This window comes from Microcaecilia unicolor, chromosome 1 (genome assembly GCF_901765095.1).
Source record: "Microcaecilia unicolor chromosome 1, aMicUni1.1, whole genome shotgun sequence".
Classification (NCBI taxonomy): Eukaryota; Metazoa; Chordata; class Amphibia; order Gymnophiona; family Siphonopidae; genus Microcaecilia; species Microcaecilia unicolor.
In genome coordinates this window covers 750,439,669-750,454,115 of record NC_044031.1, presented here as the reverse complement: position 1 = coordinate 750,454,115, position 14,447 = coordinate 750,439,669, and the positions used below count along the sequence as shown (strand labels likewise).

Below are 14,447 nucleotides of genomic sequence, written 5' to 3'. Positions count from 1 at the left end.
TCTGGAGTTGGCAGTACTGGAGAAGGGAACAGATAAGAAGGATTTATCCATGGAGCGGAGTGCACGGGAAGGGGTGTGGGGAAGGACGAGTGTGGAGAGATACTGGGGAGCAGCAGAGTGAGTACATTTATAGGTTAGTAGAAGAAGTTTGAACAGGATGCGAAAACGGATAGGGAGCCAGTGAAGGGTCTTGAGGAGAGGGGTAGTATGAGTAAAGCGACCCTGGCGGAAGACGAGACGGGCAGCAGAGTTTTGAACCGACTGGAGAGGGGAGAGGTGACTAAGTGGGAGGCCAGCAAGAAGCAGATTGCAGTAGTCTAAACGAGAGGTGACAAGGGTATGGATGAGGGTTTTGGTAGAGTGCTCAGAAAGAAAGGGGCGGATTTTACGGATGTTGTAAAGAACCATTGTTCAGACCAATGGTCCATCTAGCCCAGTATCCTGCTTCCAACAGTGGCCAATCCAGGTCACAAGCACCTATCAGAATCCTATAAAGTAGCAACATTCCATACTACCAATCCCAGGGCAAGCAGTGGCTTCCCCCATATCCATCTCAGTAACAGCCTGGACTTTTCCTCCAGGAACTTGTCCAAACCTTTAAACCCATATAAGCTAATCACTGTTATCACATCCTCCAGCAGTGATTAACTATTCTTTGACTGAAAAAAATTTCCTCCTGTTTGTTTTAAAATATTTCCATGTAATTTCATTGAATGTCTCCTGGTCTTAGGCGATAATTAGGATTTACACGCATACCATATTTTATAATGATATGTATGCAAATCCTCCTTCATACCTTCAAGGCATTTCAATTTGGGCGTTTGACAATATATGAACTCTCTAACTATTCCATACACTCTTACCCATATGCTTAGATCCTTAAATGACATAAGTACATAAGTATTGCCATACTGGGACAGACCGAAGGTTCGTCAAGTCCAGCATCCTGTTTTCAACAGTGGCCAATCCAGGTCACAACTACCTGGCAAGATCCCAAAACAGTACAATATATTTTATGATGCTCATCCTAGAAATAGGCAGTGGGTTTTCCCCCAAGTCCATTTTAACAATGGCTTATGGATTTTTCTTTTAGGAAGCTAGCCAAACCTTTTTTAAACCCTGCTAAGCTAACTGCTTTTACTACATTCTCTGGCAATGAATGTAGATTTTGGAAAGCCCACAAAATGCCCATTTCCAAACCCCTGAGCACACCCCTTTTTGACTGAGTGCATTAGAATTTAGGCGCAGTACATTACAGAATACACTTAGCAATGCACGCACGTAAATTCTAATTTTTGCCAATTAGTTCTCATTATTGCATGTTAAGAGCTGTTAACAACGCTTAACAGCTTGTCAAAACAATTAATCTGCACACATAGTTATAAAGTATGCCTAGATTTATGCACGGAACTTTACATAACTCTAGGCATGCTATATAGAATCTGGGGGTTAGTGCAAAACTGTCGGGGTGGGGGGTGGAGGGGGTGGAGAGGTGTACAGTAAACTCTTGATCCTCCGACCCATTGTTGGATAAGTGAAAAGTTGGATAGTATGGAAAACAATGGTAACCCCCCCAAACAATGCATGAACAAAGGCTGTAAAAGCAGGTCACAATGGTGCTGTTTTGCTGTAAAAGCTGGGTCGGTCTGAAACAACTTGTCTCAGGTGCGAAACTTCCCTCTTTGCTACGAAAGAAGCATGACGACGTCATCCAAGGGAGGGGTGTCTGTCGGATATGCCAGATGGTAGGATTAGCGAAGGTCGGATAATCAAGACTGTACAGTACATGTGAGCGGAGCATGGGCGTGTCACCAAGCAAAATGTGGAACTTATAACATACCGTCACTAAGCACATTCCAGCTCACAATTAGAGACACCCACTGCTGCCAGCCATTGACCTGTTGATGTGTCAATGCAGCTGTGTGCTAACTTTAACAGCTCAGGCACGTCCTTAAGCCATTATAGAACTGGCACTAAGAGGCAGATGATCAAAAGCCCCGCGCTGTTCCAAACAGCGCTGTAAAATAGCGCTGGAACAGCGCGGGGCGCTATTAGACCTATGATCAGAGATAATGCATGCAAATTTAAGCAGCGCAATTATCTCTGATGATGGGGTAGAAGTGCGGGAGAATTGTGCCTGAGCATGCGCTCAGCACAATCCTCCCGCACTTGTTTGACAGGTCTGGGCTGGAGACCAATGAAGAGAGAAGGACGCCCATCTTTAAATCGGAAGATGGACGTCCTCAACTACCCTGCTGCAGGGACGGCCAAATTTCAAGGGGGTGTCAGAGGTATAGCGACGGGGCAATAGAGGACGTCCAAATTTTGGACGTTTCTGCAATGGGCAGTTAAGGACGTCTTTCTCATAGAAACATCCAATTTTGGACATCCTTAACTGCCCATTGCAGAAACGTCCAAAATTTGGACGTCCTCAACTGCTCCGTCACAGAAAGGCCCAAATTATGGACGTCCTCAACTCCCCTCGCTGGCAGGTTTGCTGTAGGGGGGAATGGAGACCTTCCAGCATGCAGCTTGGAGCTGGCGTAGGGTTTGTCGCGGCCAGCAACCCAATCTTTGGCGCGCTGGACGCTAATCATTCGGGATGAATGCGTTAAGTACTGATAAGCATGCATTTGCATGCTACTTAAGCTAAGAGCCCTCGAGCGTATTGTTTCACGCGCTCGAGGGCTCTGATCATGGGGTGGTAGCAAACACTGGCGCTAGTATGGCGCAAACAGCCTCTAGCGCTGGCGTTTGCTTTTAATCATCTGCCTGTAAGAGCAACCGATAGTGGCGACCAAAATGAGGTGCTAATTTATAGAACTGTCACTATAGCTTGAACAATGGATCAACCCAAGGCCTATTTATAACATTTTAGAATATTATCAAGCGTCCACTTGTACAGAAAAGTGACAGTTAAACATAAATTAATCATGAAATATACATATTTTAAAACACTAAGCTATACAATAGAAATACCATCACTCAAGCCCTCATTATTGGATCCGAGACTTACAACGGAGAAAAAGAAACATTTCTTTTTTAAGGCAATTTAAACACTTGAAACAGGAACAGTCTGGCCAATTACAGTATCAAATGAACAGCATAGTTTAATCACCCACCAGAAAGGCAGAAAGATGTGAACACATATTTAGTGGATTTGTATCTAATGATGCATTTGCAAGGACAACGCTAGAAAAAAAAGGACTCCTGGCTTTAACAAGAAAAAGGAATCTCTAGCAACCCATAGCCGATTTTTCTCTACTCTTGAAAAACATCCTCATTAACCACATCTTATCAGAGGCTCGGGCAAACAGAAGCCAACAACGAAGCCGAGGATTCCACGACCACTGAAATGTCCAAAGCCATCTGACGCTGTCCCTCTGTTTTTCTACGTGGAAACGCAAAAGAGCAGATCGATAAGAGAGAAACATTAATTTATTAAATAACAAAAATATTCAGAATCAGCCAGACACAGGCCCCCAGCAGGGCTGCGTCAGGGGCTACAAAACAAATGACATGGCATTTAAAAACTTGTATAATCACAAACAAAATGTGTCTAGATATACAAAATTAAAAACATATAAAAATGTATTAATATCCATAAAAATCAATGATTTATATACTCAATAGCAACCAATATAAAATGATATGTGTATTCTAAAAGCGACATTTATGAATTAATATAGAAATTTCTGTATAGAATCTTTAAAGTACGTAGGGCTACCAAAGGTAAAATGTAAAAATAAAATATAAATATCCCACATGAAAAACAAAATAATGACATATCAATATAATGTATTGTTCTTTTAAAATACCTGATAAATGAGTCAAAAATCAATGTGATTTAATAACAAGTTGATTAAATGAAACATAAAGATTATTCATGAGCATAAATACCTAAAACTCCTGTGCAGAAGGAAGGGATCCTCAGGAGCTTAGCCTAGAATGGGTGGCAGAGCTGGTGGTTGGGAGGCGGGGCTAGTGCTGGGCAGACTTATACGGTCTGTGCTGGGGCTGGTGGTTGGGAGGCGGGACTAGTGCTGGGCAGACTTATACGGTCTATGCCGGGGCTGGTGGTTGGGCGGTGGGGATAGTGCTGGGCAGACTTATACGGTCTGTGCCAGAGCCGGTGGTGGGAGGCAGGGATAGTGCTGGGCAGACTTATACGGTCTGTGCCAGAGCTGGTGGTGGGAGGCGGGACTGGTAGTTGGGAGGCGGGGATAGTGCTGGGCAGACTTATAGGGTCTGTGCCAGAGCTGGTGGTTGGGAGGCGGGGTTGGTGGTTGGGAGGCAGGGATAGGGCTGGCCAGACTTATACGGTCTGTGCACTGAAGAGGACAGTACAAATAAAAAAGTAGCACATCTTTACTAAAAGCAATTGGATAAACAGAACAATAATTCTTGAGAAACAAACAAGACACCAACCTATATAATATTCCTTTACTGTCGAGAAAATATTAGTATCGCTGTATAAACTGGAAAAAATATTTTACAGATACTAATATTGAGTATATAAATCATTGATTTTTATGGATATTAATACATTTTTATATGTTTTTACTTTTGTATATCTAGACACATTTTGTTTGTGATTATATAAGTTTTTAAATGTCATGTCATTTGTTTTGTAGCCCCTGACGCAGCCCTGCTGGGCGAAACACGGCCTGTGTCGGGTTGATTCTGAATATTTTTTGTTATTTAATAAATTAATATTTCTTTCTTATCGATCTGCTCTTTTGTGTTTCCATTTTGGAGTTTGCAGACCGGTTGCCCTGTTGCTTTCTTGGACCCTCTGTTTTTCTACTACCTAAGACACCTGTAAACATGGGGGAAGCTTATCCTGAATTCTACTGTCAAGGTAATCACAGCTCTCCGAAACCAATACTTACCTGTGTGCTAGCGCTCCTCTGCCTGACGGACAGCGTAAATTCGACCACAACCACTCCCATGTCTTCTTCCAAACTACTGGGGTCTTCCAGTTTAAAAATCTTTTCTGTAGGTCTATGAATAACGGACAAATTATTTTATTTATTTTTTTTATTATTACATTTGTACCCTGCGCTTTCCCACTCATGGCAGGCTCACTGTGGCTTACATATTATATACAGGTACTTATTTGTACCTGAGGCAATGGAGGGTTAAGTGACTTGCCCAGAGTCACAAGGAGCTGCCTGTGCCTGCAGTGGGAATCGAATCCAGTTCCCCAGGACCAAAGTCCACCACCCTAACCACTAGGCCACTCCTCCACTTATTTACAGTCATTGTCGCTAATGGTACTACTATATATGAATCTTAAAACTCAAGCATCCGATGGGATCCCAAACCAATTTTTAAAAACTGCTCTTTTTTTATATTTCATTTAATGCAGCACCACAAACGGCAGTTTGATTTTGGAGTCCTTTCCACATGTAATGCCCTGATAGGCAGACACTTCTATGGAGGGGTATATGTGAGTTGCAGCTCTGCCATCATAGCAGGCATAAAATTCCCTGCATGGAGCTGCAGACGCCCAAGTTCACTTCCCTATATTAAGCTGCACAGATCTCACCATAGCAAAATCCAGCGACCCTAGAAGTCAAGATTCCATGATGCTAGAAGAGCATTAAAATGCATAATATGGGGAAGAGCAGTTCAGCATCAGTGTATGGCACTGTCACCTAGATTTAACTCTCAAGTTAGCAAGCCCCTGGGGAAATGAAGTTACAGTTAACACAGGGCTGTGGGGGGGGGGGGGGGGGGGGGGAGCAAAGTTCCTCAGGCCTTGCCTCCAAGAAGGCCCCGGAGCCAGGCCCTTGGAGAGCGCTGGAAGTCACCGTGAATACAGGAACAAAACTTTTTACCTCCGTAGGAGGTCCCATAGGAACAGTAAAAAGTTTTGTTCCTGGAGTAAAAAACATTTTCCTCCCCGCAGGTCTCACCTACAGGATCCTGCAGCCGGCAGTGATTCACAGTCAGAGGCCGTCTCCGTGGTCTTCCTTCTGCCGCGTCCCACCCCCTCAACTGCAACTTCCTGTTCAGCGTAAATCGCTGCCGGCTGCAGGAAGCTGTAGGTAAGACCAGCTGAGAGGAGGAAGGGAGGGAAGAAAAATGGCAGTGGCTGAGGGGAGAGCAGCAGTGGTAGAGGGATGGAGGGGAGGAGGCAGAATGGGGGCCCTGAAGATTTTTTGCCTTGGGCCTAGCTTACCACATGTGGAGGGACACTTTGAAGAGAACACCCAATCAGAATTGGGACATCCCACTCATAACATCCAAAAAAAGTCCATCTCGTGGCCATTTTTGAACGCCCATAGGTGGCCCTGGTTCTGCCTAACTTCAGCTAAATTATTATTATTACTATTATTATTATTATTTATTGCATTTGTACCCCACATTATCCCACCTATTTGCAGGCTCAATGTGGCCTACAGAGTGTTGTTATGACAAAGTCATGACGGGATCTAAGATACAATTGGTAGTAATCAGAAGATGTATGAGGAATTAGAGAGGTAAGTGATTAGGCAGGGTGGTGTAAGAGGTGCATTTTAATCCTTGAGTGGGTTGGGTGGAATTAAGTCATTAAGGGTTCTTTTCGTAAGCTTTGTTGAAGAGATGTGTCTTCAAAGATTTGCGAAAGTTGGTTAGATTGTCCATGGTTTTCAAGGCTGTGGGTAGTGCGTTCCATAGCTGTGTACTTCTGTACGAGAAGGTAGTAGCGTATGCCTGCTTATATTTAAGTCCTTTACAGCTGGGGAAGTTCAGATTGATAAATATATACCCAGTTAGGCTAACATTCTATACAGGAAACTGGGTGCCTACTTTCCATTATAGAATAGGCTCCTATCAATTGCCCTATTAGACAACAGCCCTTCATGTGACCAGAGTTTGGACATGACTGCAGACTTCTAGAATAACACAAGGTGTCTGATTCCTGATTAACGATGTTGCTGCAATTAGTGGACTATTAGCTTTCCTGGTTTGTGTAATATACAGATGCAATCATACTGCTGTGTCTTAATTTCAGTGCCTCTGTCATTTGTGCTAAGGACGCATTAAGAAATGTTCTCCAAACCTCATTTTACAGTGTGGTGAGTCAACCGTGGAGCCTGTGAGCGCACACTGCTTCACAAGCCACACTACACCAGAACTATTTACTTCTGGCCAGAAGCTTTCACTCTTCTGGTGACGGGATGGAAACAATCCAGAACTTCCGCTTAGGATCCCCAATGGCATTAACACTGCCCCTCTTACACATGCCTTCTATTTAAAAGAAGCAAGGCTTTCCCCATAAAGGAGTTTGGAAACCTAGAGATTCTACCTCAAAGATCAAGTTGGTGGAGATATCCTGTGTGAAGTACTTTGGGAACTGAGGTATAACTGGGTTGGTGTTTGTTTTTTTTTTACCAATCTCTGACTCGGACCACGATTTCAGACAGACACACAGCTCTCCCCGCCATCTACATGTAATTGGAAAATATTGGCTGCATGTTCACCTAGTGAAAGCCTTGTACTGAACATTTCATTTTCAAAGCTACATCCCACAGGGTACAGAACCTCTCCCAGTCTGTGCAGTAAATTGTGTTTGAAACGTAGCACACAGGAACTGGGGAGGGGGAAGAACAGGAAGAAGGAATGAGCTGCAGCATTCAATTTTTAGCGTAATGCTTTTGAAGTATTCATATATTTTTAAATGCAAAGAATAGTTACCTATTGAGTTCTAGGTCTCTAAGTGCTAGATATGCTGAACCCATGAAGTCATCAGTAGTTAAGTCTCGGTCATAGACCTAGTGTGAAAAAAGGGAAAACTGTGAAAAAAGGTTGCGTCTTTGGACCTGCGTTTATCAAGTCAGCTGTCAAGAGCTGGTGTTTTGACTGTCAATGGAGTCATCACATTATCCCAGTAACATAGTAAATGACAGCAGATAAAGACCTGAACGGTCCATCCAGTCTGCCCAAGAAGCTAAACTCATTTGACATGGTATGTGATACTTTATATCTGAGTTTGATTTGTCCTTGCCTTTCTCAGGGCACAGACCATTGACGTCTGCCCAGCACTGTTCTTGCACTAAACGTTCTGAAGATTCTGGAATCCTAAAGAGTTACAAGATTCCGGAATCCCAATTAGTAGCAACATTCCATGTAGAACCCCAAAGACTAACATAGTAACATAGTAAATGATGGTAGATAAAGACCTGTATAGTCCATCCAATCTGCCCAACAAGATAAACTCATTTACATGGTATGTGATACTTTATACCCGAGTTTGATTTGTCCTTACCATTCTCAGGGCACAGACCGTAGAAGTCTGCCCAGCACTGTTCCTGTACTAAAAGTTCTGAAGCTAACGTCGAAGCCCCTTAAAATTTACACTCCAGCCCATCCATATCTATTCAGCCACGATCAGGGCGCAGACCGTAGAAATCCGCCCAGCACTGGTTTTACTCTCCAATTACTGGCGTCGCCACCCAATCTCCGCTAAGATTCCATAGATCCATTCCTTCTAAACAGGATTCCTTTGTGTTTATCCCACGCATGTTTGAATTCCATCACCGTTTTCATCACCACCTCCCGAGGAAGGGCATTCCACTTATCTACCACCCTTTCCGTGAAAAAATACTTCCTGACATTACTCCCGAGTCTGCCCCCTTCAAGCTCAATTCATGTCCTCTAGTTCTACTACCTTTCTGGCTTCGGAAAAGGCTCATTTGCGGATTAATACCTTAGATTACAGTAGATTTACAGGTGTATTTTCAAAGCCGTGCGAGCAATTCCTGCGCAGTAAATAAGAGGAAGCCCATAGGAATTGAATAGTGCGGCTTTCTAAAAGAAACCCTAAGTGCTTTGAAAATGAGCCTCTTATTCTCACTTTACTGAAAATTTGTACATTATGAAAACAAAACTGCATCCAAAACAGAGAATTTATTGAAGCTCCTCTTTAGAAATATTTCTCAAAAACTGTATTTCTAATAGTCTACAAACTGTTTCCACTTTTCCTTCTTCTGAAATTTCCTCTCATCAATGCATCTGGCCAGCAGACTGATCAGTATTCTCGCTCTGCTTCCCTATAAAGTCCTGCCCACAAGCTCTCAACATCTCTCCATCTTAGCAGAGATTGGGTGGAAGCTAAACCAGTACTGGGCAGATTTCTACGGTCTACGTCTTGATCGTACCTGAATAGATACGGATGGGCTGGAGAGTAAATTTTAAGGGGCTTCGATGTTAGCTTCAGAATTTTTAGTACACGAACAGTGCTGGGCAGACTTCTACGGTCTGTGCCCTCAGAATGGCAAGGACAAATCAAACTCGGATATACATATAAAGTATCACATACCATGTAAAATGAGTTTATCTTCTTGGACAGACTGGATGGGCCGTTCAGGTCTTTATCTGCCGTCATTTACTATGTATATCTTACTAAATTTGTCATGTTCCCCAAGAAAACATAGAGCAAATATTCACAGCACATTTATTTTACAAATAGGACACAACACACAGCAGAAGACAGCGCCATTATAGAACAGTTTTGATTCTCAGTTAAGGTTATCAATAGAAATCAAACAAAATAAAACATGGAAAAGAAAATAAGATGATACCTTTTTTATTGGACATAACTTAATACATTTCTTGATTAGCTTTTGAAGGTTGCCCTTCTTCGTCAGATCGGAAATAAGCAAATGTGCTAGCTGACAGTGTATATAAGTGAAAACATTCAAGCATTACTATGACAGTCTGACAGGGTGGGAGGATGGGGGTGGGTCGGAGGTATGCATGGGGACATCAAAGCATATCATTGATATTCTAACAGGATGGGTGTGGATAGGTGAGGGGTGGGGTGATCAACAGAGACATACAGCTTTATGGTTTATAATGGGCTAGGAACTACCTCCGACCCCCTCCCCCCCATCCTCCCACCTTGTCAGACTGTCATAGTAATGCTTGAATGTTTTCACTTATATACACTGTCAGCTAGCACATTTGCTTATTTCCGATCTGACGAAGAAGGGCAACCTTCGAAAGCTAATCAAGAAATGTATTATGTCCAATAAAAAAGGTATTATCTTATTTTCTTTTCCATGTTTTATTTTGTTTGATTTCTATTGATAACCTTAAGAGTGGACTAACACGGCTACCACACTCCTCTACTTAAGATTCTCAGTTAACAAATGGGTTACCTTCACGTGTAGTTTTTCATTCAATTTATTGATGGGTAATACAAAGGTTTCATCCCAAACTGGGTTCAGGGTCTTGTAGATAACTCTGCTTTTATACAAAGTCTTTTTATTCAACTTAAATTTCACGTATGGATCACTTGTACCTGGAAAGAAAAATAAAAGTCCATTAATGGCGCCTTTGACGCATTTAAGTGGCACATACTTCTAAGAGTGAGTTTATAGAATCGCCGTTTACATATTTTGTTCTAGGCACCATGTCCAAAAGACGGTGAATCAGGAAAGGCTAAAGAGGTTAGGCCTCTTCAGCTTGGAAAGGAGACGGCTGAGGGGGGAAATAATTTATTTATTTATTTAACACTTTTATATCCCACATTATCCCACTTAGTTGCAGGCTCAATGTGGCTTACACAATACCGTAGAGGTAGGCTCCGGTTCAATAATGCAAATACATAGTACAGTAGAAAGCATGTAATAAACATCAGTATAAAACAACAAGGAAATGAAAGAGGGAAGTTATAGAAATGTAGTACGGTTCATATTTTGTTGTGTCGCATGAAGTGAGAAGTTAATTTGGGTCGGGGGGGGGGGGGGGTAGGCCTTCTTAAACAAGTTGGTTTTCTGTAGTTTCCTGAAGTTAAGATGGTTATGGATAGATCTCACGGTTTTGGGCAAAAAGCGTTCCACAGTTGTGTACTTATTTAAGAAAAGCTGGATGCATAAGTTGATTTGTATCTAAGTTCATTGCAGTCTGGATAATGCAGATTTAAATAAGTTCGGGATAGGCTGGTACTGTTTCTGGGTGGTAATTTTATGAGGTCCAACATGTATCCCGGAACTTCACCATAAATAATCCTGTGGACAAGAGTGCAAACCTTAAAGGCAATACGTTCCTTGTGGGAAGCCAATGCAATTTTTCCCGAGGTCCATAAAATCCTGAGAGGAGTAGAATGGATAAAAGTGAATTGATTTTTCACGCTTTCAAAAAGTACAAAGACCAGGGGGACACTCTTGTGCCATCTTGTGGCTAACCAGAAAACAGAATCGAGCAAATCTTCCTGAAGCAGCGAGATCCAGCGAAACAAGGCGCTCTTGTAGAAGTTTTCAATTGCGTTTGGAGGAGAAATGATTCAGCGGTTGTGGAACTAAAACATTTACCGCTGACGGACGTTGAAAGATAACGCGGGAGCAGGAGAAAGTGGAAGGCAATTGTGCCGCAATATAGCGAAGACAGGACAGGAAAAGAGTCTTTGATTACTTCACAGATACGTCTGAGTGGTGCATTACCTACGAGGCTTAGTACTCCCATCTCTGTTCGCACTGATATCTAGTAGCTTAGTGGTTACAAAAAGCAATTTTTCCGTTTTCATTTTTTGAGCACTTTTTCTTGAAGTCACTGTTAGTTGTTATTTAGAGGGATTTTTTGTAAAACCACTGTTTTTTTTCTCTCTTTATCACTATTAATACAGGGACCAGTGATAATAAACTGCCCCCAATATAGGGTGAGAAGCACCTAACTGGAAGCACGAGTTCTGTGTTGAATTATCTCACTGGGAGGCTTTGAGGTCCAGTTCGATTAAATAGATATATTTAATTCAGGACTGTAAGGCTAACTGCTCATTTGCAAACTGGTTTCTATTTTACTGATGGAAATACTTTTAAAATGAAATCACGCAAAGAATCGTTAAGCTCTGGAACTTGGATGAGGCTGTGGTAACAGCAGTTAATGTATCTGGGTTTAAAAAAAAAAGGTTTGGACAAGTTCCTGGAGGAAAAGTCCATAGTCTGTTATTGAAATGGACATGGGGGGAAGCCACTGCTTGCCCCGGGATTGGTAACATGAAATGTTGCTACTATTTGAGTTTCTGCCAGATACTTGTGACCTGGATTGGCCACTGTTGGAAGCAGGACACTGGGCTAGACGGACCATTGGTCTGACCCAGTATGCCTATTCTTGTTCTTATGCATCGCATACTGCTGCAGATCGAGACAGCCAGGTGCTCTGTTTCCAAAAGGTTAAATAAATACTTCTAAATGTATTAAACTGTCTACACGCGTACAATGCTGATTACCGCCGCCAGGTTAGCGCCACGCTCCGGAAAATAAATTATATTTTCTGGCGCGCTTAGAGGGCCATAATCGAACATCGCTGGCGAAATAGATCGCAGGCAATCTATTTTGGCGGCGTTGCAACAGCTGGCCGGAACCATATTATCGAAAAAGATGGCCGGCCATCTTTTTTTCGATAATATGGTTTAGCCCGGCAAAATGCCAGAGTTTGCCAGGTTTGAGATCACCGGTTTTGTTTTTCAGCGATAATGGAAAAAAATGTCGGCCATCTCAAACCCGGTGAAATCCAAGGCATTTGGTCGTGGGAGGAGCCAGCATTTGTAGTGCACTGGTCCCCTTGACATGCAAGGACAGCAACTGGGCACCCTAGGGGGGCACTTCTAAAAATGTTTAAAAAATATACAAATAGCTCCCAGGTGCACAGCTCCCTTACCTTGGGTGCTGAGCCCCACAAATCCCCCCCAAACCCACTCCCCACAACTCTACACCATTACCATAGCCCTTATGGGTGAAGGGCGGCACCTACATGTGGGTACAGTGGGTTTTGGGGGGGTTTGGAGGGCTCAACACTTAGCACCACAAGTGTAACAGGTAGGGGGGGGGGGGGGATGGACCTGGATCTGCCTGCCTGAAGTGCACTGCACTGCACCATCGCTGCTTTCCAAAAAGCCGCTTTCGATTATACCGATTTCGCCGCTTTTGAGAGATCGCCGGCTATCTTCCGATTTATGTCGGAAGATCGCCGGTGATCACTTTTGAAAATAAGCCTGTTAGTGGACTCACATAAAAAATGAAATATCCACCCGGGCCACGTGGTAGAGGGGTGGTGGTTCAAAATTGACGTGCGTAGGATACACTTAGGCACCTACGTGGCTTAGTAAAAGGGTCCCTTAGTAAACATCTGGCTGTTTCTAGAATCGGTCTAATCCCTGACACATCTGCATCACACACTAATAGAAAATCAGTGAAAACAGGGCATATATCAAGGTTCTCTAAACAAGATCACGTATTAAGGTGTGCAGTATGTCTTAAAAATAATGAAAGGAAGATTTACATGAAAATCCATTAGGATCAGAAGAGAATATAATAAAAACAAAATAAAAATTTAAGAAATCAGGCTGCTATACATGCATCCAAGCCAAAAGGTTATTTAAATCTGCCTTTTGAGGCAATGCTTTTTACTCTACCCAGATTGACCAAGGGGTGCCCTGGATAACAGAATACCTTGCTGTGTCACCAGCGAATAAAACTGAATATGAGTGCTCGCGCTGTAAAAGTCTTTAATCCTTCCCCCAGGATATCAGCACAGAGGTCTCTCGATTCCACTGTGAGACACGGGGGGTTGTTGGAATCAAATCCTTCCTACATTTCATTGTCTCGTTGGAGGGAAAGCTGAAGAAATCGACCATCCTTTCCCAACAGGTTCAAAATCAAAAAATGAAGGTGCTACAAATAGGGCAAGGGTAATACATTTGATATATCGCCTTTCTGTAGATAACCAAAGCAGTTGTCATATTATATACAGGTGCTTTTCTGTTCCTAGTGGTCTTGCAATCAAAAGTTTTATACCTGGAGCAATGGAGGGTTTAGTGACTTGCCTAGGGTCCTGAGGAGCTACAGTGGGAACTGAACCCAGTTCCTCTGGTTCTTAACCCATTACACTAACTATTAAGTTACTCCTCCGCTCCACTTTAGGTGTCTTCCACTAAAAACTGGAGAAGATTTGGAATAATATAGGACTGAGAGATTTAGGACCAGCTCAAATCAGGAGCCAGATGAGGCACTGGCTCAGGACACCAAGAGCCTTCCATACTTCTAAGAGTTAGTTTATAGAATCGCCGTTTATATTACTACTACTACTACTACTACTATTTAGCATTTCTATAGCACTACAAGACGTACGCAGCGCTGCACAAACATAGAAGAAAGACAGTCCCTGCTCAAAGAGCTATGTAATAAAAGTGAGCCAAGTATAGGACAATCAAGCCATTGTGACATCACTGATGAGGTTGGCTCTTATTGGTGGACTGAGGCATTATGACATCACAATATTAGCTCTGGTTACAAGAGACTACTACTACTACTTATCACTTCTATAGCGCTACAAGGCGTACGCAGCGCTGCACAAACATAGAAGAAAGACAGTCCCTGCTCAAAGAGCTATGTAATAAAAGTGAGCCAAGTATAGGACAATCAAGCCATTGTGACATCACTGATGAGGTTGGCTCT

General features: G+C 42.7%; 1 protein-coding gene across 1 annotated transcript in view; it reads right to left on the bottom strand.

Moving 5' to 3' along the window:
* MCTP2 (multiple C2 and transmembrane domain containing 2) overlaps nucleotides 1-14,447 on the bottom strand; it is a 376,016-nt gene that overhangs the window by 207,726 nt on the left and 153,843 nt on the right. The window contains exons 5-7 of the mRNA XM_030189721.1: nucleotides 10,152-10,294; nucleotides 7,687-7,763; nucleotides 4,893-5,004 (exon numbers count right to left, since the gene is read on the bottom strand). Coding sequence (XP_030045581.1) covers nucleotides 4,893-5,004; nucleotides 7,687-7,763; nucleotides 10,152-10,294 — 332 coding nt within the window. The remainder of the gene's footprint in view (nucleotides 1-4,892; nucleotides 5,005-7,686; nucleotides 7,764-10,151; nucleotides 10,295-14,447) is intronic.